The following is a 27627-nucleotide window of genomic DNA, read 5'->3' on the forward strand; positions in this document are numbered from 1 at the left end:
ACATAGTGATGATAACCCCTTTAAACTTTAAAAAACAAAACTGTGACATCCATTTACCTTATTAAATATTCATGGATTACAATACATTTGTACCAATCGTAATTTAATATGAGAGCATTCACAATATAAGAAAGTAGCACACAGTGGACATTTTAATACCGTTAAAAATCCATAAAAGGAAATGGAAGATGTTATCTTTTTAAAAAGGTCATTGGAAGAAAGGAGGTTTTTGTATGTTTTCATAAAATAATAACGATTCATATAAATGAACTTATCAGTAAATTCATTGACATCTTACTTACATATTACTGAATTTCTTCTTTCTAAAAAAGGATTAGATTATGCTATTACCTTACACAGTGGATTATGGACCTCAAACTTTCTTAAACAGAATATTAACCTATCCAAACAAGAGGAAAAAGGACAGTTTTTGTCCATGGCAGGTGTCTGAAATAGTTCTGAGATGCTAAACCAGACACACCAATTAATAAAAATAATGTTGATTTTTTTTTCTCTTCTTGTTACAAACCAGATATATTGAATCATCACTTCTTTTTGAACTCTATGCTGGTATTCCAAATCCTGTTCTTAATTCTACTTTTGTGTCCTAGTCTTAAAAAGTTTGTTCCTTTTTTAAAAAATGTATGTCACAGGCTACAATTTTTCATTAAAAATTAAGTAAGATTAGCGTCTCTGCCCATGTAGAGGAAATAACCCTCAGAGCAATTAATCTCAATGACTGGCTGCCACACTATCAACATGATCCAAATACCATAATATGGGGGCATTGGGGGCAGCTCCATAGATTTCACTCTGGACCCGGTTACGGTAAGTAAGGATTATTTTTTTTATAACAAACTGCAGCTGGGGGTTAAGATTTTCTGAAAAGAAACAACCCCTTTATTTTTTTTTACAAACTCCTGCTTTTTTATGTTGCTCTTATGCTTTAGGATTTTTTTTGCGCTTTCCTATTTTTGCCATTAGTAGTATCTTGCTCTTTGAAATCAATCATCTGTAGTGTATTTATAAGACACAGAGACAGCTAATAACAATTACAGATCAAGGTTGAGCTGACATATGATAGAATCATAACTGACACACAAAGACCTGGCTAGTCTTTTCTTAAACATTTTTTATTGCTAAGATCTGCCATCAAGAAAAGTCAACAGAATTAGTAAAGATCAATATAAGCAAGCAAATTCCCAATGGCTTCAAAAACTAAGACCAGCAATTTGCAGGACTACACTTGTTCACATTATTTAAAGATGTGTGGTTCCACTCCATAGTTACCATAACATAAACTATATAATGGCTTATTTAGAATACTGATTATATATCAGGCTTTTATGTGAAGTTCTATTTACTCTTTTTTTATCTCTTTTAAGTGAATTCATTGATTAAAAACAATCAATCAATGAATACACTGTACAGTGTTCACAAAATATAATACCTTACATTTTCAATAAATGCCTTAGGCTAGTTTCACAATAGTGTTTGGCAGGGCTGCGGACGAAATCCTTCTTTCTCCATTAAGCCATGCCCACTGCCACGTCTCTTCCTTCAGCTCCGCCTATGTCTGCATGCGTCCTGCATACCCTATCTGTAACATTGGGTATGCAGGCCATGCAGATGTATGCGGATGCCTCCGCATGCGTCGTCTTGATGATGCGCTGACCTGCATCGAACTCAACATGTTGCATTTTGTTGTGGTCGGTGCAGGGTCAAAATGACGCATGCAGAGGCATTTGCATGGCCTGCGTACCCAATGTTAAAGATAGGGTACTTAGGAAACATGCAGATGTAGGTGGAGCTGAAGGAAGAGGTGTGGCAGTGGGTGGGGCTTAACGGAGGAAGAAGGATTTCATCCTCAGCCTTGACAAACGCTAGTGTGAAACCAGCCTTAGTTATAAGTCCCAGCTCAAATAGAATATTCATCCAGATAACAATATTCCTTCTGATCTCCTACTTGTGGGGGTAATCCATTGCTAGACACTTCTCATAACTGCTAACCTCTCGTTAGTATAAAGAATGAGGCATGCTGAAATCCAACATGTCTAATCCTTATTTTCTTCCTGAAAACTGCATTGCAGGAATGTTGGGACACCTCATTACACATTAGATGGTCACCCAGTTCCACTGAAAATGATTTGTTAGCTTGACTCCAGTACCCTCCATGTTATACTGCTCCACTAGATTTAAGTTTAAAGGGAACCTGTCACCCTGTTTTTTCAAGAAGAGCTAAAAATAGCGTTAAATAGGGGCAGAGCTGTGCTTTATTTTAGTGTATTTTGGAGCCTTTATTCCCCACCTATGCTGCCGAAATACCTTTGTAAAGTTGCCGTTTTGGGCTGTCACTCACGCTGGTCAGGTCATATGGGCGTGGTGACAGCGCTGTTTCTCCCCCAGATCTCCATTGGTGGCGTAGTGGTGTGCGCATGTCCAAGTGGCGAATCCACTGCGCAGCTTGAAGGAAAATAGCGCGATTTGCGCTATTCAGCCGTTTATCGGTGGGCACGGCCATCTTTGTGAGGCCGCGCGTGCGCAGATGGTTCTTCTCGGCTTCCCGGGGCTTCAGTAAATTGGCCGCGGGATGCCGCGCGTGCGCAGATGGCGATCTTGGCGGCCATTTTCCTGAAGCCGAGTTCGCATCTCGGCTGCAGGAAAATGGCCGCCGCGATCGCCATCTGCGCACGCGTGGCATCCCGCGGCCATTTTCCTGAAGCCCCGAGAAGCTGAGAAGAACCATCTGCGCACGCGCGGCCTCACAAAGATGGCCGCACCCACCGATAAACGGCTGAATAGCGCAGATCGCGCTGTTTTCCTTCAAGCTGCGCAGTGGATTCGCCAGTTGGACATGAGCACACCACTACGCCACCAACGGAGATCTGGGGGAGAAACAGCGCTGTCACCACGCCCATATGACCTGACCAGCGTGAGTGACAGCCCAAAACGGCAACTTTACAAAGGTATTTCGGCAGCATAGGTGGGGAATAAAGGCTCACAAAATACACTAAAATAAAGCACAGCTCTGCCCCTATTTAACGCTATTTTTAGCTCTTCTTGAAAAAACGGGGTGACAGGTTCCCTTTAAAGCTTAGGTTCCAATAGATCGTCAAAAACGTGACACAGCATACTTAAAACATCTTATATAATTATAGCTCCTAAATTAGACAAGTACAAAGACATACACTCATTTAAACTGCATCTTTTAATATCAGTCACCAAGAAATATAAATGATCTGTGTGCTCACCTAAACATATCATGCATCACTTTTATTTCTACTTTAAATTTTTCTGATGATTTCTTACAGACATATTTCAGCATTCATCAAAGCTTCCAATATATGTGAAGTTTAGGATCATACTCTGTTTTGCTGCCTGGAAGCCTGATGAATCCTTCATGCTTGCTTCTGAAGAGAGATAGAACAGCAAAGTCTTGCAATGACTCAGATGTTTCTTGCTTCAGGGGTCCCAGCCTGTTTTTCTATCTTTTTCACTATGACAAATATCTTCAAGAGTATTAGTCCTCTATTTCATAAAAAAAATCCTCATCTATAATGTGATATATGAAATTAATGTTATTACCCTCATCATTTTAACCCACATTAAGTCTTGTTTTATTTCCCAATGATCTGTTTCTTACCCTTTTCTAAACTAAATAACACTATTTGGGCAACATAATCTTGTTTCTGATGCTTTGAGAAAAAGGTTAAATACACCACAGAGTGGTTGGCCATTCATTAAAAAAAGGATGTGTTTTCCTACAAAAAACATACTGCAGGATATATTTTTCTTAATAATAGTCTCTTATATATTTATTTCTTCAGCTTGTTCTTCAGAGTAACAAATTGCTTTAGAACACATTGAAATGAATAGAAACATTCTGAAAAGTTCATTACACTTAAATACCTATATAGTAGGCTATATAGCATTTTTTTACAAAATATTCCTAGTAGTAGTTTGAAACTCTCAGGAGTTTCTCTCATCACACACAGTTGTGTGAGCATGGCCAAAAGTCCATTGTCTAACCACTATTTTTTTCAACAGTGCTCAAAGTCAAAACACGTTGGCGTTCGATGAAGGACTGCTTCAACAAGGACCTGCATCAAGAGAGCCATGTTCCCAGTGGTTCTGGAGCAAGGATCCGAAAGTATAAATACCACCGCATTCTGGCATTTTTAAGACCGGTCCTTGCCCAGAGAACGTAACGTTTTTTAAGTTTTTGGTATTATTTTTTTTTTCCTTTTTTCACAGCACATGGAGCAGTTCTGTTGACCCAGGTTCTGGAGCGGTCCTTAATCAGACAGCCACGGACCTGTCCCAGCCATCCAGAAGCGCTGCAGCAAGTGGGCCTGCCACACTAACTGGAGACCAGGAAGCTGGTCCATCAGGTGTTCCCCTTTCCCAGTCCTCTGCCTCTGCCCCTTTTTTTTGGCTCCTCCCGGCAGTGGCAAAGGGCATTGGACAGGTCACTCATGCCCGAGTTTTTGCACTTGAGCTCGGTTTTTCACGATGGACTCAAGGCTTTGGGTGACTGACTGGATACTGCCATTAGCCATATGAATACACGTATCCAGGAGGTCAATAAAAGCCTTGACCAAGTAAAAGCTGACCTCCAAAGGCCAGCATATCATTTTTTTAACCAAATTGAACTGGGCATGTTGGAACACTTTACTCCTGATCTCCAGCTTAGTGTGATGCAGGCCTGCAATGTTGCTTACGTGCAGGCTATGCAGCAGAGTCGGTATCTTCAGCAGACAGTGGCAGCATATCCACCTGTGCCTACACTGTCACGCTTGACCTCAATGCAAACCTCTGCTGCATACCACTGCATGGCCACCTCCATTCCAAGTATTGCCGGACACCACTACAGCACCACCACCATGCCGAGTGCTGTAGGACAGCCCACTGCCACCACCATGACAACTGCTGCTCCTGCTTTGACCTCCTCCACTGACACCACCATGCAGCAGCAGGACCCTGGCATGGCCTTCCGCTCTGCCACCACTATGCAGCAGGACCCTGGTATGGCCTTCCACTCCGCCACCACGATGCAGCAGGACCCTGGCATGGCCTTCCAACCTCCTACCCCAACCATGAAGCAGCAGCAGGACAAAGACACTGACAGTTCGGCCACTATGACCAGGCCGCAAGAAATAAGCCCGCCGAGGCTCCCCAGACCACAGCGCCGATCCCAAAAAGGGAATAAAAAAAGGCGGACTATTTCTATTTTTCCCCCTCACCTCCCAATGTGTCTGTAATGTCAGGTTTGTCTCACCCTTCCAGTGTGTCTCAGCCCTCTCATGCGTTGAGCCCCATCCCCGATCTGCCAGAAACCAGTAATTTAATTGCCCCTTCTCCTGCCACCCCTGCATCGTCCACAGTAAGTCAAGCTTCACAGCTACATACCCCCCATTTCCAGCACTCTACCCCAAGCAGGCACAGTTTTTTTTTGTTAACAAAATAAATAATAATGTTTTTTGCCTCCCAAAAATGTGTATTTCGCCGCCGGCAACACACACCGTGCACCAAATAAAACACTGCGCCACACACTATATTTTTTGGCCACATCATAGCTCCAGTAGTTAGCAAGTACAACACTGCAGCTTTGTGTGTCTTTAGTATAGAGATATGTGTGTGCCAAAAAATTTATACTTGTATTTTCTCCATAATCTCTACCTTCTGCTAAGTCTGTGACTAGTGTTGCAGACTGAAGAGAACATTTTGGCAATACAATGCAGAACTATACTCAAGAGGTCATGTATGCAAAAACTAATTATTTAGGACACCTGACCTGGTGAGTAGAGAACTGCCTTGTATAACCTACATTTTCTCCTATGTGTACGTTATCTATTTCACACAAAGTGTGAAGGGACGATGGCGGTCATACAAGGCATATCTATGCTTATCTAGCCATGTGTCAGAAATAGTGAATTCATGAGGCTGTTATATGTGCATCATGAATTCACTATTTCTGACACCTGACTTGATGAGTATAGATCTGTTTTGTATTAAACAGCCATCGTCTCTTCAGTTTGCGTCCAATAGATACTGCAGAACAGAATCAGGATGCAATGATGTCAACAACCTTACCACTAACAACCTAAGGCTGCCGTAACATTAGCAGTATTTGGTCAGTATTTTACATCAGTATTTGTAAGCCAAAACCAGGAGTGGAACAATTAGAGGAAAAGTATAATAGAAACATATTTACCACTTCTGCATTTATCACGCACTCCTAGTTCTGGCTTATAAATACAGATGTAAAATACTGACCAAATACTGCTAGTGTGACGGCAGCCTTGATTTGTAGAGGAAATACATAGGAGACACGGTCAAGATACCAAAAAATAAAGTTTATTAACAACAAATATTAGTAACATTTTAAAAACTAGCTGGTACAGACCAAATCCCAACAGGACATTTACACAACATTGTCCTGCTATGACACACGTCCAATATCAGAATCAAAAAAGGCAGCAAATTGGTTCCGCATGTGGCCAACTTCAACAGTTGACCGCAGCAGGTGATTCTGGTAATCTGGCAATGAGTTTCCAACTGGTTCATCCAGTTCAATGTTGGGTTGCTCCATAGCCATTATGTAATTGTGGAGAACCACACAGGCTTTGACCACCTCATCGACTGTCTCCATATTTAGATTAATGGCTTTTGCAAGAATGCGCCATTTTGAGACTAGAATCCCAAAGGTACACTCTACTGTTCTTCGGACCCTGGTCAGTCTGTAGTTAAAGATCCTTTTAGTGTGGTTCAAGTCCCAACTGGAATATGGCTTCAGTAGGTTTTCACACATCTGAAAGGCCTCATCCCCAACCATATCAAATGGCATCAGTGGACCTTAAGTGTTGGGGAGAGGTCGTGGCCGTGGAAAATGAAAATTTTTGCCATACATATAGCGCCCCATATCCGAGTTCTTGAAAGTCTGGGAATCGTTGCCATGGCCAAAAGCTCCAATGTCCATGGCGATGAAGCGACAGCCCGCATTTGCTATTGCCATGAGCACAACAGAAAAATATTTTTTATAGTTGAAGTACTCCGATCCTGTTCTGGCTGGTTTGATAATGCAGATGTGCTTTCCATCCACCACTCCCAAACAGTTGGGGAAATCACACACACTCCAGAATTTTTTAGCAATTTCAATCCACATGTCCGCGGTGAGTAGGGGTATAAACTCATCCCAGAGAACATTCCACAAAGCCCGGCAGGTGTCCACAACTATTCCGGACAGGGTGGAAATTCCATGCCGGTATTGCCAGTGGAGGGATGATAAACTCTCTCAGGTTGCCAGAAATCTGTAATAAAATAAATAAAAAAAAATTAACAATCAATTCTATTTATGGTGTTGTCTTGCTAAAGACATAAAGGAAAATACAAAGAATACAGGTCAGAACAACCAAAATTAGGACTGGCATTTGTTTATCATTGTTACATACCTAAATGCAACCAGCAGACGTTCCTCTGGTGGAATCGCTCTGCGGAGCTGGGTGTCCTGTTTCCGGATGGCTCCATGGACACGAGCAAGCAAATCCCGAAAAGAGTCTTGCGACATCCTTGTATATTCTGGGAATTTGTCCAAGTTGGCATTAAGCTCGCCATATAGCGTGTGATAGGCTCCACAGCTCTCACGTAGTTCGATAATGGGGTGTCGCCAAAAACGCCTACGCCGTGTCCTTCTCCATCTTTCGCGATTTCTGTATTCCTCCCAAGCAAACGCACAGGCAAGAAACAGCTTGATGCTTAAATCTAGGTTGAAATAAAAGCTCTCCATGCTGGAGGGTGACTATACGAATGGGGGTACAGGGCTTATATTTAAAGCACCACTCCAGAAATGAAAAATAACACTGGGGTGGTGCTTCAAGTACCCATGGGAGAACTATAACTCCCAGCATGTCCTGCAGATCCTATGGCATGCTGGGAGTTATAGTTCACCACAGAAGTGGCAGAGTGCATTTTTATGTGCTGTAATTAATACACTTTTAATTAATTCTTACTTGTACAGGCTGTGCTCACTGTGCTCAGTGCAGGTCCTGCAGTCAGCCAGCAACGCTAGAAAACCAAAAGTCTCTCTCTCTCTACAACTTGCAGTACCTTGTGGTGAGGTAAAGAAGGGCTGGAGCATCACCACAAGACTGTGCAGAGCCCCCCTCCCTTACCTCACCACAGGTCTTGTAAGAGGAAGCTACATTGTTTCTAGCATGGTGTCTGCAGGACCTGATGACATAGTGAAGAGGGTAGGATATGTGCTGTCATGTGATGGTCCAGCCCACCCTCTTCATTACATCACACAGGTCCCATACAGGAGCATTCATCATCAGCAGGAGCCCGGGCTGTGCTGTCAGGTATGCAGCGATCTCTCCTGTTGCACCCTGCTCCTGCCGCCTCCTCCACCGGACACACATCTCCCCAGCCGCTGCAGGAATCCAGCGCTGAGGAAACCATGTGGGTCTGCTGTTTAAGTGAAGAAACATTCATTTGCTGCTCCCCGCTCACTGCTCGGCGCTGACAGGTGGGCGGGGAAGCGACTAATGATTATTCCTTCACTTTAAGCATCAGGACCATGTGGTTTCCCCAGCACCAGATTCCTGCAGCAGGGATGTTTCCCTGCCTCCTTCAAGGGCAATGCCAGTGTGATCCCACTCCATCGCTGCCCCCTCCCCACATGTTACATTCTGACCATAAGACACACCACACACTTTCCTCCCAAATTTGGAAGACAAAAAGTGCATCTTATGGTCCGAAAAATAAGGTATGTGCATGTGCAGCCCAATGCCTTTGCTAGGAAGATGTTTTGAGCAGCGGCAATATATGTCTTCTCTTCAGCACACACTGTGTGTGTGTGTGGTACAGGGAACCAGAGAGTTGCTCAATACATATTGCTAGTGAAGGCATTAGGTAGCGCATGCACACATTAAGAATGATGGGGATAATTTCCAGATAGGACTGAGCATGCGCCGCTGGTGCCTTTTTTGTTTGAGACTATATTTAGTAACCAGAGCAATTAATGTGTTGCCATTAAATTGAAAATAAGTGCCAGATCACTGAAGGATCAGTGACCTGTCATTCAAACATGAAGATGAATAAGGGACTAGAGCACCAAGAAAAGACCTGTCCACAGGCCACCCCAATGCATGAAGATATTATTAAATGAAAACTTTACGCAAAGATTGCACATAAGCCACAAAACGGATTTCTTCACCACACGTATCATTTTAATCAGTATCTCAATGCCAATAAGGCTATGTGTACTTTACTTTGCAAAATCCTGCTGGCAGGTTCTCTATAAAGTGCTGTCAAATAGTGGAAAAATCTCACAATTTAGCTATTGTTTTTTAGGTTTTGCTTTTGCGCTATTCATGTGTTGTAAAAATGAACAGACATGATTCTACAAGTCAATAAGAATATTGTGATACCAAGCATGCAAATATATAAGTGCACATATTTTGCTAAATGATTAATAAAAATTCAGAATTTGGTAAAAAAAAAATGGATTTGTGGTGTCATTTTATGAGATCAGTAACTTTATATTTTTTCCATTAAATTAGAGCTTATTTTCTGATACAGGAAATATATATATCTTGATATCGTGTTAGCCAGTAGATAGAAAAATATTTAGAATTGAGAGTCCTCAGTAGTTGATACCTTTTAATGGCTAACTGAAAAGATGGTAACAAATTGCAAGCTTTCCAGACTACACAGGTCCCTTCATCAGGCAAAGAATTTCTTTTAGTCTTTGCATGATGAAGAGACCTGTGTAGTCTGGAAAGCTTGCAATTTGTTACCTTCTTTTCAGTTAGCCATTAAAAGGTATCAACCACTGGGGACTCTCCATTCTAAATATTTAGCTTATTTTCTGGTAATTGTTTAAAATGTATTTCGTTTTTGGGCAGAAGCAACATTTTGATCACTTTTTATCCAATTTTTAGGAAGATGCAGCAACTGCTCCCATCCACACTCCCCCCCAAAAAATTACAATTCTGACATTTTTATTTTTCTTATTATTATGATATTTATTTTTAGGCTAACAAATTTTATAATTTTATACGACTAGCTTCTATGGATGTACGGATTACGCTGATTTGTTATTTCCTTTTACTTAATAGGGGAGTATGTGTTTGATTCAAATTTTTATATATTTTGTTCATATTTTAAATAACTTTTATTTTTTAGCCTTCATATGAAACTATTATCATGTGATCACTTGTTCCATATACTGCAAAACAGGTGTATTGCAGTATTTAGACAAAATTATGTTTTCCAATGAAGCACAGACAGACTGGGTTTCACAGGCTGACAAAGGCAGCCATGGGGATAATCAATAGGTCCCTGTATGCTTTGACAAAAAATGGACCCCTATGATCGCATCATAGGGGGCCACTGGGAGTCGCTGCATGCTCGTATGAGTGGTCATGCTATTTTAAAGCCTTAAATGCTACTGTCTGTGATTTACAGTGTTATTCAAGTAGTCAAATAGCAGCAATCGGAGATAGCTCAGTTTTCTTTTAGATGCCAGCTGTGCATCACAGCCAACATCTCAGATTTGGTGTGGGTTGAGTGAGCAGCTTATCACAGGAGGGGATGGAGTCAGACTAGCATGCATGCGCTGCTGTAGCTACTGGAGTCTGGGCAATAATTTTCACAATCTTAATTGTATGTAAACAACAGCACATAGCCAGACATGTGACACATCGTTGAAATCTACAGTTATATGTAAAAGTTTGGGCACCCCTATTAATCTTAAGCTTAATGTTTTATAAAAATTGTTTTTTTTTTTGCAACAGCTATTTCAGTTTCATATATCTAATAACTGTTGGACACAGTAATGTTTCTGCCTTGAAATGAGGTTTATTGTACTTACAGAAAATGTGCAATCTGCATTCAAACAAAATTTGACAGGTGCATAAGTATGGGCACTCTTATCATGTTCTTGTTTTAAATACTCCTACCTACTTTTTACTGACTTACTAAAGCACTTTTTTTGGTTTTCTAACCTCATTGAGCTTTGAACTTCATAGCCAGGTGTATGCAATCATGAGAGAAGCTACTTAAAGTGGCCACTTTCAAGTTGTTCTCCTGTTTTAATCTCCTCTGAAGAGTGGCATCATTAGCTCCTCAAAACAACTGTCTAATGATCTGAAAACAAAGATTATTCAACATAGTTGTTCAGGGGAAGGATACAAAAAGCTCAGAAATTTAACATGTCAATTTCCACTGTGAGGAACATAGTAAGGAAATGGAAGAACACAGGTACAGTTCTTGTTAAGGCCAGAAGTGGCAGGACAAGAAAAACATCAGAAAGGCAGAGAAGAAGAATGGTGAAATCAGTCAAGGACAATCCTCAGACCACCTCCAGAGAGCTGTAGCATCAACTTGCTGCAGATGGTGTCACTGTGCATCGGTCAACTATACAACGCACTTTGCACAAGGAGAAGCTGTATGGGAGAGTGATGCGAAAGAAGCCGTTTCTGCAAGCACGCCACAAACAGTCGGTTGAGGTATGCAAAAGCACATTTGGAGAAGCCAATTTCTTTTTGGAAGAAGGTCCTGTGGACTGATGAAACCAAGATTGAGTTGTTTGGTCATACAAAAAGGTGTTATGCATGGCGGCCAAAAAACACAGCATTCCAAGAAAAACACTTGCTACTCACAGTAAAATTTGGTGGAGGTTCCATCATGCTTTGGGGCTGTGTGGCCAATGCCGGCACCGGGAATCTTGTTAAAGTTGAGGGACGCATAGATTCCTCTCAGTATGACCAGATTCTTGACAATAGTGTTCATGAATCAGTGACAAAGTTGAAGTTACGTAGGGGATGGATCTTTCAATAAGACAATGATCCAAAACACCGCTCCAAATCTACTCAGGCATTCATGCAGAGGAACAATTACACTGTTCTGGAATGGCCATCCCAGTCCCCAGACCTGAATATCATTGAACATCTGTGGGATCATTTGAAGAGGGCTGTCCATGCTCGGCGACCATCAAACTTAACTGAACTGGAATTGTTTTGTAAAGAGGAATGGTCAAAAGTACCTTCATCCAGGATCCAGGAACTCATTAAAAGCTACAGGAAGCGAGTAGAGGGTGTTATTTTTGCAAGAGGAGGATCTACTAAATATTAATGTCACTTTTCTGGTGGGGTGCCCATACTTATGCACCTGTCAAATTTTGTTTGAATGCAGATTGCACATTTTCTATTAGAAAAATAAACCTCATTTCAAGGCAGAAACATTACTGTGTCCAACAGTTATTAGATATATGAAACTGAAATAGATGTTGCAAAAAAAACAATTTTTATAGAACATTAAGCTTAAGATTAATAGGGGTGCCCAAACTTTTTCATATAACTGTATATTTGAACCCCTAACTCAAATTACATAGCAAAATCTGCTTATAGATTCCCTTTAGGGGAACCTTTACATACATGTCATTGGTTTTGAGTATAAAATACTGATGACAGGTTCTCTTTAAGTAATTTATTTAATCTTTGTTTTGTAGCCAAAAGCAGCAGTAGAATTGCCTTTTAATCATTATATATTTCAGGATAGGCAACTACTTTATTCCCATTCAGGACAATTATTTAATTATTAAAGAACATTACTGTCTAAAATGAAACAATATTAGTATTTCAATAATATCTTTGATATTTAAACGGGTAATTGGTACTAGGTGGTGACCAGTAATAACAACCATTGCAGTTCCCGAGGCAAAGCCTACCACAAATTACATTACATACACTGTGATACCGAAATGCATGTTTTTATGTCCATTACTCTTATCTGCCATTGAGGTTTCCATTTTTGGTATTTATCAGCACTTTAGCTTAGGCCATAATCAGCCAGGAAATTGGGGAAAATGGGTTAATCTGAGAAAAGAAGCATGCTTGAACCTGTCTCAGTAAACATGGAACTGTATGGACAGAAAGTTAAAGAAGCACTCCCATTAAAGTTTTCATCATCTTATTATATAGCAATCATCATATTATATATATATATATATATATTATAATTTGTAAAGCGCTGCGGAATATGTTGGCGCTATATAAATAAAAATTATTATTATTATTATTATTATTATTATATATATATCACTATGCACTTACAATTGCTCATCTTGCCTTTCTTACCTAGCTAATTCTTCAGTTCACCATTAGATCTAGGACATCACGTGATTAAAAATTGACTAGCTGAATCCTTCTAAGCTCTATGTAGAAACAGGAGGTCAATTTTTCCTGTGTGACTCATAAGGGGGGAGGAGCAACTGGGTCAGGAGATGAAGAGGGGAATGATTTCTGCAGGAAAAAAAGACTTCCTGTTCCTACATAGAGCATAGAATAGAGAAGAATTAGCTGGGAAGAATGGCAAAATGAGCAATTGTAAGTACACAGTGCTATATCATATGATTATTGCAACATATTAAGGATAAAAACTTTGATGGGTGTGCTTCAATAAAAGAAGGACGTAAACAACAAATATGCCTATAAATGTTACATAGATATCGGTAGAACAGTTATCTCTGCTGTGTAACCCCAGATTTCTTTATAGTAATCTCCTTATCGTCTATGGAAACAAAAGGGTTGGGTGCTTAGATTCTCTCCTATTATATCATCTGTCAGCTGAGAAATGACAAATGATTGATATCAGCCGGTCCAGCTGTATATCATGGAATGTATACATGGGTGTTAAAACAACCAGTTTTTCTTAAACAGAAATTAAAATTATCGTTCTTTACCTTGCAGGATACAAAACAGTTTATATATAGTATATCTTACCTTGATCAAACGGTCTGCTAGGACTCCAAGTACGGAAGTAATCATCCTAGAGGACAAGACAACACAAACTTTTAATAAAGATATATTTAAGATAAGTAAAATATCTTTAACGCAAAGTAGATATCAGCATGCAATAGATTGAGAAGGTAAAAATAAAGCAAATTTATACAAACCTCCACTTCCTAAATGGGCCAGCAAGTGAAATAAATAGGAAAGTAAATAACAGTGAGAATAATGCATTGTCAATGCTCTTTAGCGTTTTTTTCTTGATTTGGCTAATAGGCTATTAGTCACATAGAATTTCAAACTGTTTCAATCTGCATTTTGATAGGTTGGTGATGAAAAGAAAATAACACATAATAACACACTCAAATAAGATATCATTGATTATGCCTTATTTCATAGAGAAGAATATCCAACTATGGAATAGTACAAGAAAACATTCAACAATATAGCCCACAAGCTGCAGGAGGCAGTGATTAGACGAGCAAGGTATGTAATTTCACTGGTGCCACTTTAATGATTCTAGCCATAGCTGCTCTCACACCCGCAGAGTATAGAAATGATTGCTTCTATCGCACAAAGACACGTTAGAACAAAGCATACCCTCAAGTGCCTGCCTTTTGTATAAACTCCACTTAACTGCCCATTCTCATTACGCAATCTTTTTAACATTAATATGACAGGTCATATAACATGTTAATTTTAGGAACCTGGTTAATACATTTGCTTTTTTCTCTTTCAATTATTCAAGCCAAAATACATAACTATAACTTTGAAATCAGAAAATGTGACAAATGTCATTTTTAATTTAACTAGGGTGTATGGCGTAGAGAAGTATACTTAATTCAGAAGTAGGAACTAGAGACGAGTGGATCAGGCAAAATTCTAATTTGCCTGTTGGCACAGATTTTGCTAGGAAGTTTGATTTGTTGAGAAGTTTTTCTCAGTGAATTCAATGTCTCCTATTATGATTTGGGGTCTTTTTAAGACGAACTGTAAAGAATAATAACAATACTTATATTCATCTTACTACTGACCTCTACGGCACTTCCACACCTCGTATTACCTATCTTGTTCTGGGTGCATATTTTTATCATGACTGCTGAATACCCCAGGACTCCTCATGCTACACTGGGACATCCAGCTCTGATGAGGCACAGGATGGATTGGTAACACTGAGGAGAGGATGGGCTGAAGAGTTTAGCCACAATGTGGGTATATACAGTTCTGGCAAAAATTAGGAGACCACCACATCAAAACCCTGTTATTGGCAGCCCAATCTCCAGACCTGAACCCCATTGAAAACATCTGGAATGTAATCAAGAGGATGATGGATAGTCACAAGCCATCAAGCAAAGAAGAGTTTCTTAATATTTTGAGCCAGAAGCGGTATGAAAGACTGGTGGAAAGCATGCCAAGATGCATGAAAGCTGTGATTAAAAATCATGGTTATTCCACAAAATATTGATTTCTGAACTCTTCCTGAGTTAAAACATTAGTATTGCTGTTTCTAAATGATTATGAACTTGTTTTCTTTGCATTAGTGGAGGTCAGAAAGCACTGGTTTTTTTTTTTTATTTTGACCATTTTTCTTTGTCAGAAAAACAATACACAATGTATTGCTTGGAAATTCGGAGACATAAGAAGTTTAGAGAATAAAAGAACAAGTTACATTTTACTCAAAAATACACCTATAAAGAGAAAAGTCAGACAAACTGAACATTTTGCAGTGGTCTATTAATTTTTGCCAGATATATGCAAAAAGTTAATTTCAGTTCTTCAATACAAAATGTGAGACTCATATATTATATAGAGTGATCTATTTCAAGTGTTTGTTTCGGTTAATGTTGATGATTATGTCTTACAGACAGTGAAAATCCAAAGTCATTAACTCAGTAAATTAGAATACTTTATAAACATCAGCTTGAAAAATTATTTTAAAATCCAAAATGTTTTGCTACTGAAATTTATGTTCAGTAAATGCACTCAATGCTTGGTTGGGGCTCTTTTTGCATCAATGCGGCGTGGCATGGGGGCGATCAGCCTGTGGCACTGCTGAGGTTTTATGGAAGCCCAAGTTACCTTGATAGCAGCCTTCAGCTCATCTGCATTGTTGGGTCTGGTGTCGCTCATCTTCTTGACAATACCCCATAGATTATCTATGGGGTTAAGGTCATGCGAGTTTGCTGGCCAATCAAGCACAGTGATACTGTTGTTTTTAAACCAGATATTGGTAGTTTTGGCAGTGTGAATAGATGCCAAGTCTGCTGGAAAATGAATTTTCCATCTCCAAAAAGCTTGTAGGGTACAGAGGGAAGCATGAAGTGCTCTAAAATTTCCTGATAGACGGCTGCCCTGACTTTGGTCTTGATAAAACACAGTGGACCTACACCAACAGATGAGATGGCTCCCCAAACCATCACGGATTGTGGAAACATCACACTAGACCTCAAGCAGCTCAGTTTGTGTGCCTCTCCACTCTTCCTTCAGACTCTGGGACCTTGATTTCCAAATTAAATGCAAAATTTACTTTCACCTGAAAACAACAACTTAGACCACTGAGCAACAGTATAGTTTTTTTTTCTCCTTGGCCCAGGTCAGACGCTTCTGGTGTTGTTTATTGGTCATGAGTGGCTTGACACAAGGAATGCAACACTGGTAGCTCATGTCCTTGATACATCTGTATGTGGTGGCTCTTGAAGCAATGACTCCAGCAACAGTCCACTCCTTGCGAATCTCCCCCAAATTTTTGAATGGCTTTTCTTAACAATCCTTTCAAGGCAGCAGTTATCCCGGTTGCTTGAGCACCTTTTTCTACCACACTTTTTCCTTCCACTCAACTTTCCATTAATATGCTTGGATACAGCACTCTGTGAACAGCCAGTTTCTTTAGCAATGACCTTTTGTGGCTTACCCTCCTTTTGGAATGTGTCAATGACTGCCTTCTGGACATCTGTCAAGTCAGCAATCTTCCCTGTTATGGCTGGTAATTCAGAACCACAATGGACATAGAGGTCAGTGCACAAACAGTGACCTGGCAATAACCCAAAAAATAAGAACGAGCTCTGAGACGTGGGAACTCTGTTGACCGCAATCCCTAATCCTCTCCAACACAACTAGAGGCAGCCGTGGATTGCGCCTAACGCTACCTATGCAACTCGGCATGGCCTGAGAAACTAGCTAGCCTGAAGATGAAAAATAAGCCTACCTTGCCTCAGAGAAATACCCCAAAGGAAAAGGCAGCCCCCACATATAATGACTGTGAGTTAAGATGAAAAGACAAACGTAGAGATGAAATAGATTTAGCAAAGTGAGGCCCAACTTCCTGAACAGAGCGAGGATAGAAAAGGCAACTTTGCGGTCAACACAAAACCCTACAAAATCCATGCAAAGGGGCAAAAAGACCCTCCGTACCGAACTAACGGCACGGAGGTACACCCTCTGCGTCCCAGAGCTTCCAGCTAGCAGAAAAAACAAATAGACAAGCTGGAATAGAAAAAACAGCAAACAAATAGCAAAGAGGAACTTAGCTATGCAGATCAGCAGGCCACAGGAACACTCCAGGAGGAAACAGGTCCAACACTAGAACATTGACTGGAAGCAAGGATCCAAGCACCAGGTGGAGTTAAATAGGGTAGCACCTAACGACTTCACCAAATCACCTGAGGAAGGAAACTCAGAAGCCGCAGTACCACTTTTCTCCACCAACGGAAGATCACAGAGAGAATCAGCCGAAGTACCACTTGTGACCACAAGAGGGAGCTCTGCCACAGAATTCACAACAGTACCCCCCCTTGAGGAGGGGTCACCGAACCCTCACCAGAGCTCCCAGGACAACCAGGATGAGCCATATGAAAGGCACGAACAAGATCGGGAGCATGGACATCAGAGGCAAAGACCCAGGAATTATCTTCCTGAGCATAACCCTTCCACTTAACCAGATACTGGAGTTTCCGTCTAGAAACACGAGAATCCAAAATCTTCTCCACAATATACTCCAACTCCCCCTCCACCAAAACCGGGGCAGGAGGATCAACAGATGGAACCACGGGTGCCACGTATCTCCGCAACAATGACCTATGGAATACGTTATGTATGGAAAAAGAATCTGGAAGGGTCAGATGAAAAGACACAGGATTAAGGACCTCAGAAATCCTATACGGACCAATAAAACGAGGTTTAAACTTAGGAGAGGAGACCTTCATAGGAATATGACGAGAAGATAACCAAACCAAGTCCCCAACCCGAAGTCGGGGACCCACACAGCGTCTGCGATTAGCGAAACGTTGAGCCTTCTCCTGGGACAAGGTCAAATTGTCCACTACATGAGTCCAAATCTGCTGCAACCTGTCCACCACAGTATCCACACCAGGACAGTCCGAAGACTCAACCTGCCCTGAAGAGAAACGAGGATGGAACCCAGAGTTGCAGAAAAACGGTGAAACCAAGGTAGCCGAGCTGGCCCGATTATTAAGGGCGAACTCAGCCAAAGGCAAAAAGGACACCCGGTCATCCTGATCAGCAGAAACAAAGCATCTCAGATATGTCTCCAAGGTCTGATTGGTTCGTTCGGTCTGGCCATTAGTCTGAGGATGGAAAGCCGAGGAAAAAGACAAGTCAATGCCCATCCTACCACAAAAGGCTCGCCAAAACCTCGAAACAAACTGGGAACCTCTGTCAGAAACGATATTCTCTGGAATGCCATGTAAACGAACCACATGCTGGAAAAACAATGGCACCAAATCAGAGGAGGAAGGCAATTTAGACAAGGGTACCAAATGGACTATCTTAGAGAAGCGATCACAGACCACCCAAATGACTGACATCTTTTGAGAGACGGGAAGATCTGAAATAAAATCCATAGAGATATGTGTCCAAGGCCTCTTCGGGACCGGCAAGGGTAAAAGCAACCCACTGGCACGAGAACAGCAGGGCTTAGCCCGAGCACAAATCCCACAGGACTGCACAAAAGTACGCACATCCCGCGACAGAGATGGCCACCAAAAGGATCTAGCCACTAACTCTCTGGTACCAAAGATTCCAGGATGACCAGCCAACACCGAACAATGAACCTCAGAGATAACTTTATTCATCCACCTATCAGGGACAAACAGTCTCTCCGCTGAGCAACGATCAGGTTTATTAGCCTGAAATTTCTGCAGCACCCGCCGCAAATCAGGGGAGATGGCAGACACAATTACTCCCTCTTTGAGGATACCCGCCGGCTCAGATACACCCGGAGAGTCAGGCACAAAACTCCTAGACAGAGCATCCGCCTTCACATTTTTAGAGCCCGGAAGATATGAAATAACAAAGTCAAAACGGGCAAAAAACAACGACCAACGAGCTTGTCTAGGATTCAACCGCTTGGCGGACTCGAGATAAGTCAAGTTCTTATGATCAGTCAAGACCACCACGCGATGCTTAGCTCCTTCAAGCCAATGACGCCACTCCTCGAATGCCCACTTCATGGCCAGCAACTCTCGATTACCCACATCATAATTTCGCTCAGCAGGCGAAAACTTCCTGGAAAAAAAGGCACATGGTTTTATCACCAAGCAATCAGAACTTCTCTGTGACAAAACAGCCCCTGCTCCAATCTCAGAAGCATCAACCTCGACCTGGAACGGAAGCGAAACATCTGGCTGACACAACACAGGGGCAGAAGAAAAACGACGCTTCAACTCTTGAAAAGCTTCCACAGCAGCAGAAGACCAATTGACCACATCAGCACCTTTCTTGGTCAAATCGGTCAATGGTTTAGCAATACTAGAAAAATTGCAGATGAAGCGACGATAAAAATTAGCAAAGCCCAGGAACTTTTGCAGACTTTTCAGAGATGTCGGCTGAGTCCAATTATGGATGGCTTGGACCTTAACAGGGTCCATCTCGATAGTAGAAGGGGAAAAAATGAACCCCAAAAATGAAACCTTCTGCACACCAAAGAGACACTTTGATCCCTTTACAAACAAAGAATTAGCACGCAGGACCTGAAACACCGTTCTGACCTGCTTCACATGAGACTCCCAATCATCCGAGAAGATCAAAATGTCATCTAAGTACACAATCAGGAATTTATCCAGGTACTCTCGGAAGATGTCATGCATAAAGGACTGAAACACTGATGGAGCATTGGCAAGTCCGAATGGCATTACTAGATACTCAAAATGGCCCTCGGGCGTATTAAATGCAGTTTTCCACTCATCGCCTCGCTTAATACGCACAAGATTATACGCACCACGAAGATCTATCTTGGTGAACCAACTAGCCCCCTTAATCCAAGCAAACAAATCAGAAAACAATGGCAAGGGGTACTGAAATTTAACCGTGATCTTATTCAGAAGGCGGTAATCTATACAAGGTCTCAGTGAACCATCCTTCTTGGCTACAAAAAAGAACCCTGCTCCCAATGGCGACGATGACGGGCGAATATGCCCCTTCTCCAAAGACTCCTTCACATAACTCCGCATAGCGGCGTGCTCAGGCACAGATAAATTAAACAGTCGACCTTTTGGGAATTTACTACCAGGAATCAAATCGATAGCACAATCACAATCCCTATGCGGAGGTAGGGCATCGGACTTGGGCTCAAATACATCCCGGTAATCAGACAAAAACTCAGGAAGCTCGGAAGGGGTGATGACGAAATAGTCAGAAATGGGACATCACCATGTACCCCCTGACAACCCCAGCTGGACACAGACATGGATTTCCAATCTAATACTGGATTATGGACTTGTAGCCATGGCAACCCCAACACGACCACATCATGCAGATTATACAACACCAGAAAGCGAATAACCTCCTGATGTGCAGGAGCCATGCACATGGTCAGCTGGGTCCAGTACTGAGGCTTATTCTTGGCCAAAGGCGTAGCATCAATTCCTCTCAATGGAATAGGACACTGCAAGGGCTCCAAGACAAACCCACAACGCCTAGCATACTCCAAGTCCATCAAATTCAAAGCAGCGCCTGAGTCCACAAATGCCATGACAGAATACGATGACAAAGAGCAGATCAAGGTAACGGACAGAAGAAATTTTGACTACACCGTACCAATGGTGGCAGACCTAGCGAACCGCTTAGTGCGCTTAGGACAATCAGAGATAGCATGAGTGGAATCACCACAGTAGAAACACAGCCCATTCAGACGTCTGTGTTCTTGCCGTTCAACTCTGGTTAAAGTCCTATCGCACTGCATAGGCTCAGGTCTAAGCTCAGGTACTACCGCCAAATGGTGCACAGATTTACGCTCGCGCAAGCGTCGACCGATCTGAATGGCCAAAGACATAGACTCATTCAGACCAGCAGGCATAGGAAATCCCACCATGACATCCTTAAGGGCTTCAGAAAGACCTTTTCTGAAAATAGCTGCGAGCGCACCTTCATTCCATTGAGTGAGTACGGACCACTTTCTAAATTTCTGACAGTATACCTCTATTTCATCCTGACCCTGACACAGAGCCAGCAAATTCTTCTCTGCCTGATCCACAGAATTAGGCTCATCATACAGCAATCCGAGCGCCAGGAAAAACGCATCGATATTACTTAATGCAGGATCTCCTGACGCAAGAGAAAATGCCCAGTCCTGAGGGTCGCCACGCAAAAAAGAAATAACGATCCTAACTTGTTGACCTGGGTCACCAGAGGAACGAGGTTTCAAAGCCAGAAATAGTTTGCAATTATTTTTGAAACTCAGAAATTTGGTTATATCTCCAAAAAACAAATCAGGAATAGCAATTCTCGGTTCTAACATAGAATTCTGAACCACAAAGTCTTGAATACTTTGTACTCTTGCCGTGAGCTGATCCACACATGATGACAGACCTTTAATGTCCATTGCTACACCTGTGTCCTGAACCACCCAAATGTCTAGGGGAAAAAAAAGGCAAAACACAGTGCAAAGGAAAAAAAATGGTCTCAGAACTTCTTTTTTCCCTCTATTGAGAATCATTAGTACTTTTAGCTTCCAGTACTGTTATGGCTGGTAATTCAGAACCACAATGGACATAGAGGTCAGTGCACAAACAGTGACCTGGCAATAACCCAAAAAATAAGAACGAGCTCTGAGACGTGGGAACTCTGTTGACCGCAATCCCTAATCCTCTCCAACACAACTAGAGGCAGCCGTGGATTGCGCCTAACGCTACCTATGCAACTCGGCACGGCCTGAGAAACTAGCTAGCCTGAAGATGAAAAATAAGCCTACCTTGCCTCAGAGAAATACCCCAAAGGAAAAGGCAGCCCCCACATATAATGACTGTGAGTTAAGATGAAAAGACAAACGTAGAGATGAAATAGATTTAGCAAAGTGAGGCCCAACTTCCTGAACAGAGCGAGGATAGAAAAGGCAACTTTGCGGTCAACACAAAACCCTACAAAATCCACGCAAAGGGGGCAAAAAGACCCTCCGTACCGAACTAACAGCACGGAGGTACACCCTCTGCGTCCCAGAGCTTCCAGCTAGCAGAAAAAACAAATAGACAAGCTGGAATAGAAAAAACAGCAAACAAATAGCAAAGAGGAACTTAGCTATGCAGATCAGCAGGCCACAGGAACACTCCAGGAGGAAACAGGTCCAACACTAGAACATTGACTGGAAGCAAGGATCCAAGCACCAGGTGGAGTTAAATAGGGTAGCACCTAACGACTTCACCAAATCACCTGAGGAAGGAAACTCAGAAGCCGCAGTACCACTTTTCTCCACCAACGGAAGATCACAGAGAGAATCAGCCGAAGTACCACTTGTGACCACATGAGGGAGCTCTGCCACAGAATTCACAACACTTCCCCATGATTGTGGAGCCTACAGGAACAGACTAAGGGGCCTTTTTAAATGCTTATGAAGCCTTTGCAGTGTTTTTTGTGAATTATTCTAATTTACTCACGTAATGACTTTTGAGTTTTCATTAACTGTACGCTATAATCATCAACATTAACAGAAATAAACATTTGAAATAGTTCACTCTGTTTGTAATGACTCTACATAATACATAAGTTTCACTTTTTGTATTGAGGAACTGAGATAAATGAATTTTTTTTTATATTCTAATTTTGTGAGAAGCACCTGTATGTATATACATAGGGTCAAATAAGTATTGAACACACCACCAATATCTAAGTAAATATATTTCTAATGGTGCATTTCTCACCAGATGTCAGTAACAACCCATCCAATACACTGAGGCAAATGAATCAAACCATAGATGTCCATAAATAAAGTTATGTGTAATAATGAGAAATGACAAATTGAAAAAGTATTGAACACATGAAGAAAAATGTGCAAAAAGCCATAGAAAGTCCTGAAACCTGCAGAAATATATTTGTAATTAGAAAGCAATTCTGCCACTTAGTGAAAAATATCAGCTGGTTCAACTGATAGCCTATAAAAAGGTTTCTCAATACCAAGTGGTCACACAAGAAACATCTCATGATGCGCAAAACCAGTGAACAGTCTCAAGACTTTTGCAGCCTTATTGTTGCAAAACATACTGATGGCATTGGTTACAGAAGAATTTCTAAACTACTGAAGGTGCCAATGAGTACTATTGGGGTCATAATCTGGAAGTGGTAAGAACATCATTTCACCAGAAACTGGCCATGACCAGGTGCTTCCCATAAGACTTCAAATAGAGGAGTGAAAATAATTATTAGAACAGTTGTCCAAGCCATGAACCACCGGTGTAGAGCTCCAGAAAGGCTTGGAATCAGCATGAACAATTGTTTTAAAGAAAACTATAATTAATGCAATCAACCTCCATGGCTTGTATGTATGCCCACCACACACAACTGCATTGCTGAACAAAAAGCATTTTCAAGCACATTTAAAGTTTGCTCAACAACAGTTAGACAAGCCTGTGAAATAGTGGAAGAATGTACTATTGTCTGATGACCCCAAAAACTCCATATGAACAGTTAAGATTGGAGGTGGAAACATAATGGTTTAATGCTATTTTTCAACATTCAGCACTGGCAAACGTAATATGGTTGAAGGAAGGATGAATGGACAAATGTACTGAGACATTCTTGATAGAATCCTGCTGCCATCTACCAGGATGAAGAAGATCAGTCCCTCTTCAATCTGAAAAGAGTCAATTATCTCTTGTTTATTAATACCAGCCAATAGCAGTACCCCACCTGCATCTTACTGGCATCTGAGTCAAAGTTTAGCATGGGCCAAAGGGCCATCCATCTGGTCTGACAAGTCACTCTCATCTTATCAATCCATAAAACTTTTAAAAATCTGTTTTGAGATATTTAATGTCTTAGTTTTGGCATTTCCACTTCTGTGTCATGTTCAAGCAGGGACACAAGCAGTCACACTTAATGATAGACACCCGGCCACTGCTAGGGGTCCACCTAGATGACGGATATCTAGTCTTTTGTATACTCCATGTCCCACTGGCTCTGATATTATTTAACTCCCCTGAGGAATCCCCATGACTGGGGAGGAAAACTGTAGGGAGACCTATTCTTTATATTTAGTGGATGGTGGGTTGTCCCTAGCAGGGTTCACTTGGAGCCTGTCCTTGTTAGGACAGGAGCAGGACAAGGGGCAAAACAGTAAGTTCAGCAAAGCCCTATACCCCCTTTCCCTCCCTTCCTATCCAGAGAAGGTAACAGGAGGAACCTGCTGTGGATGTTTGTCCATTCCTATTGTGAGATAAAACCAATTTTTAATCTTGAGCACTGGTTTGTACGGGCACTTTATACACATGTGTCATTTGTGTCATGTTAGTTTGACCATTTTATCTTAGTGATTAAAAGTTAAGTTTTATTTAATTGAGAGACTCTCTGATCTATACTCAATTGATATTCCTGATGGTATTGTATAGGTGTGACTCATTTCACACTTCTGCTAGTTTTGTCATGTTCCGAGGTGGTCAGGTTTCCGTCATCCTAACCTTGGCTATGTCTCTGAGCACTGAATAATTTGCACTTCTTGGCACTAAATACAGGTTTCAGTTCTGGCATATGTCAGCATTGGAGATTAATGGGATCTTGGCTGATTCAGATTTGATTCTTTTCAAATCTTTGTCAGTTAATGAGTGTCTTTTTTTCTCAACACATTTTTTGTGTCCCTGTTGAGTATTTGCAACAAAACTTTTATGGTTCTGTGATCGATCATGCCCAAATATTTACACAGACACACAATCAGGAATGAAATTCACACATCTGTGGGAAAACATTTCTCTGGACCTGGACACAGTATGACAGATTTACAAGTCTTAATACTAAAAGACCATTTTAAGGATGACAGGGAAAGAAAAATTTGGGAATTCAAACTTTTAAAGAAGTTCAATTCTTTGACACTAGGACTCAATTTATCACCTAAATTTATGAGTCACTACATGGATACAATTCACACTTCCACCAAACAGACTCCAGATAACTAATGTTAAATATTAATTATTAATTGAATTATTCTTATTTTCAATTCTGTACTGAGCACATTGTCTCTCACTGACATGACAAAAGTTATTCCTGTATATATAGCTCAGAGTAAGTTAAAACCATTTAGAGAGAACACGTTCTCTGTGGGACAACTCCTGCCTTCTCCATCATTCTCCATGGATTTCAGACTACTCACAGAAGGAACAAATGCTGATAGGAAAAAATGGACAATCTGTTCGTAACTATTTCACCTATTTTATGTTTTGCTGCAATGTGGTTTTTCTGTGGACAATTCAATAAGTCACTACACTTTTTATGAAAATATCATGACATTTTTCTTTAAGAGTAATGCATCCTGATTAAATAAATGTGCAAAATAAGCATATTTAACATTGGCCAAGCCATACAGATTTTATTTTTCGGGCTATTTTTTGCGTGGATTTCCTTCTCCTTGCACACAGGGGCTTTTGCGTGGATTTCCTTCTCCTTGCACACAGGGGCTAGCGGTCAATTCTGCAAGTTTTCAGGAATTCCACTACAACACTTCAAGTCACAAGGATCACAGAGAACCTATGAGTAAGGACTAACAGGTGCCAGATGGATTGACAAGCACTAGCATTACAAGTGCCAGAAGACGTGCTGATGACCAGAGCCCAGCGTTGTCCAGCAAAGGAACTACAAGCTGAGATATATCAAGGTAAGAAAAATGTATTTAATTAATACGTATGCTAAGTCAAGTCAGCTGGAATTTTTAACTTTATATAAATCTAATCTAGAAATGTTTTGGCTGAGCTTATATGCAGAATGCAAGATAGCAAATCCAAAGATAGATTCTAAGCAAATATTCAGAGAAAAAGAGAAATTGAAAAATATTTACATTTGGTTGATGTATTTCACAAGTTTGTTTTAGAAAAATCCAAAAAAGACTGTGTAGAAAGAGTATCTAAGGAAATTAGTGATGTTCCCAAGATTCACTGTAATGTTGAGAGTGAACAAGATGTGAGACACGTGTCTGTAATGGCCACTCAAGGTGACCTTGTGTCTCATGATGTAAAACAAGATGGAGGAAACATAGGAGACATGAGAACTGACAAAGATGACGTACAAGGAACAGATGTACAATGGCCACTAAAAATAGAAGTCAACTCTGAGGTCCAACTACTCCAAACTAACGCTTAGAAAAACTTAACAATGAAATACACTGGCGCTAAAACAACACGTGAAAACTCCACAAGTGCCGCTGGTATCCCAGTTGGATAATGTGCCCAATCCGACAAACAAGAGAAAGAAACTGCTATATGACAGTGGGAATACCGCGCTACAGGTGGCTAGAACTAATGAACATGCGAGATAATCCTATGTTGTGCAGAACCGCATATGATCCTAAGCGGTAGCTGCTATATATAATATATAAGGGATCACACTCATTAAAGATGACTGCTGATAGTATAGTCCTTGCTTCTATGTTTTGCAAAACCGCATATGATCCTGAGCGGTAGCTGCTATACAATATTCAAATGACCGCCTGGGGATCGCACACATAAATGGTGACTACTGATAATATAGTCCTTACTTGGTATGTAGGTGTCGTCGCACGGGTGGACTGTTAGCCTCAGATTCGGATGACGAGGTTGCGCTCATAGAAGTCCGATGCGCCGGAGGCAAGTCCCGTCCCTCTGGTAGGTGAGTGTGCAGTTATCAGGCACAGCCTATAGCGGTGGCTGCGGGTATGGCAGGCAAGGGCTGCTTGGGTTGCGTGTAGAGCCAGAGACGTCCCGGCCGGAGGCGTCCCTGGATACACGTGGAAGATGGCCGACACCGCCGAGCAGTGAGTGACATAACTCAGAGTCTCCTTAGGCCAAGTGACGTCACTCACTGCTCGGCGGTGTCGGCCATCTTCCACGTGTATCCAGGGACGCCTCCGGCCGGGACGTCTCTGGCTCTACACGCAACCCAAGCAGCCCTTGCCTGCCATACCCGCAGCCACCGCTATAGGCTGTGCCTGATAACTGCACACTCACCTACCAAAGGGACGGGACTTGTCTCCGGCGCATCGGACTTCTATGAGCGCAACCTCATCATCCGAATCTGAGGCTAACAGTCCACCTGTGCGACGACACCTACGTACCAAGTAATGACTATATTATCAGTAGTCACCATTTATGTGTGCGATCCCCAGGCGGTCATTTGAATATTGTATAGCAGCTACCGCTCAGGATCATATGCGGTTTTGCAAAACATAGAAGCAAGGACTATACTATCAGCAGTCATCTTTAATGAGTGTGATCCCTTATATATTATATATAGCAGCTACCGCTTAGAAACACTTGTTAAAATTATGCAAAATCATTCCTGTATATGATGACAAAATCCATGAGTGCCAAAATTCAGAGATATTTGAGAGTTTTGCTGATAAGTTTGATTTGACTAATGAGGAGAAAAAATG

General features: G+C 41.4%; 1 protein-coding gene across 3 annotated transcripts in view; it reads right to left on the reverse strand.

Moving 5' to 3' along the window:
- Positions 1-27627, reverse strand: part of SPOCK3 (SPARC (osteonectin), cwcv and kazal like domains proteoglycan 3) — a 577897-nt gene that overhangs the window by 296396 nt on the left and 253874 nt on the right. For all 3 annotated transcript variants that reach the window (XM_069744196.1, XM_069744193.1, XM_069744194.1), the window contains exon 3: positions 13785-13830. In XM_069744196.1, coding sequence (XP_069600297.1) covers positions 13785-13830 — 46 coding nt within the window. The remainder of the gene's footprint in view (positions 1-13784; positions 13831-27627) is intronic.

Source organism: Ranitomeya imitator, chromosome 1, assembly GCF_032444005.1.
Source record: "Ranitomeya imitator isolate aRanImi1 chromosome 1, aRanImi1.pri, whole genome shotgun sequence".
NCBI lineage: Eukaryota > Metazoa > Chordata > Amphibia > Anura > Dendrobatidae > Ranitomeya > Ranitomeya imitator.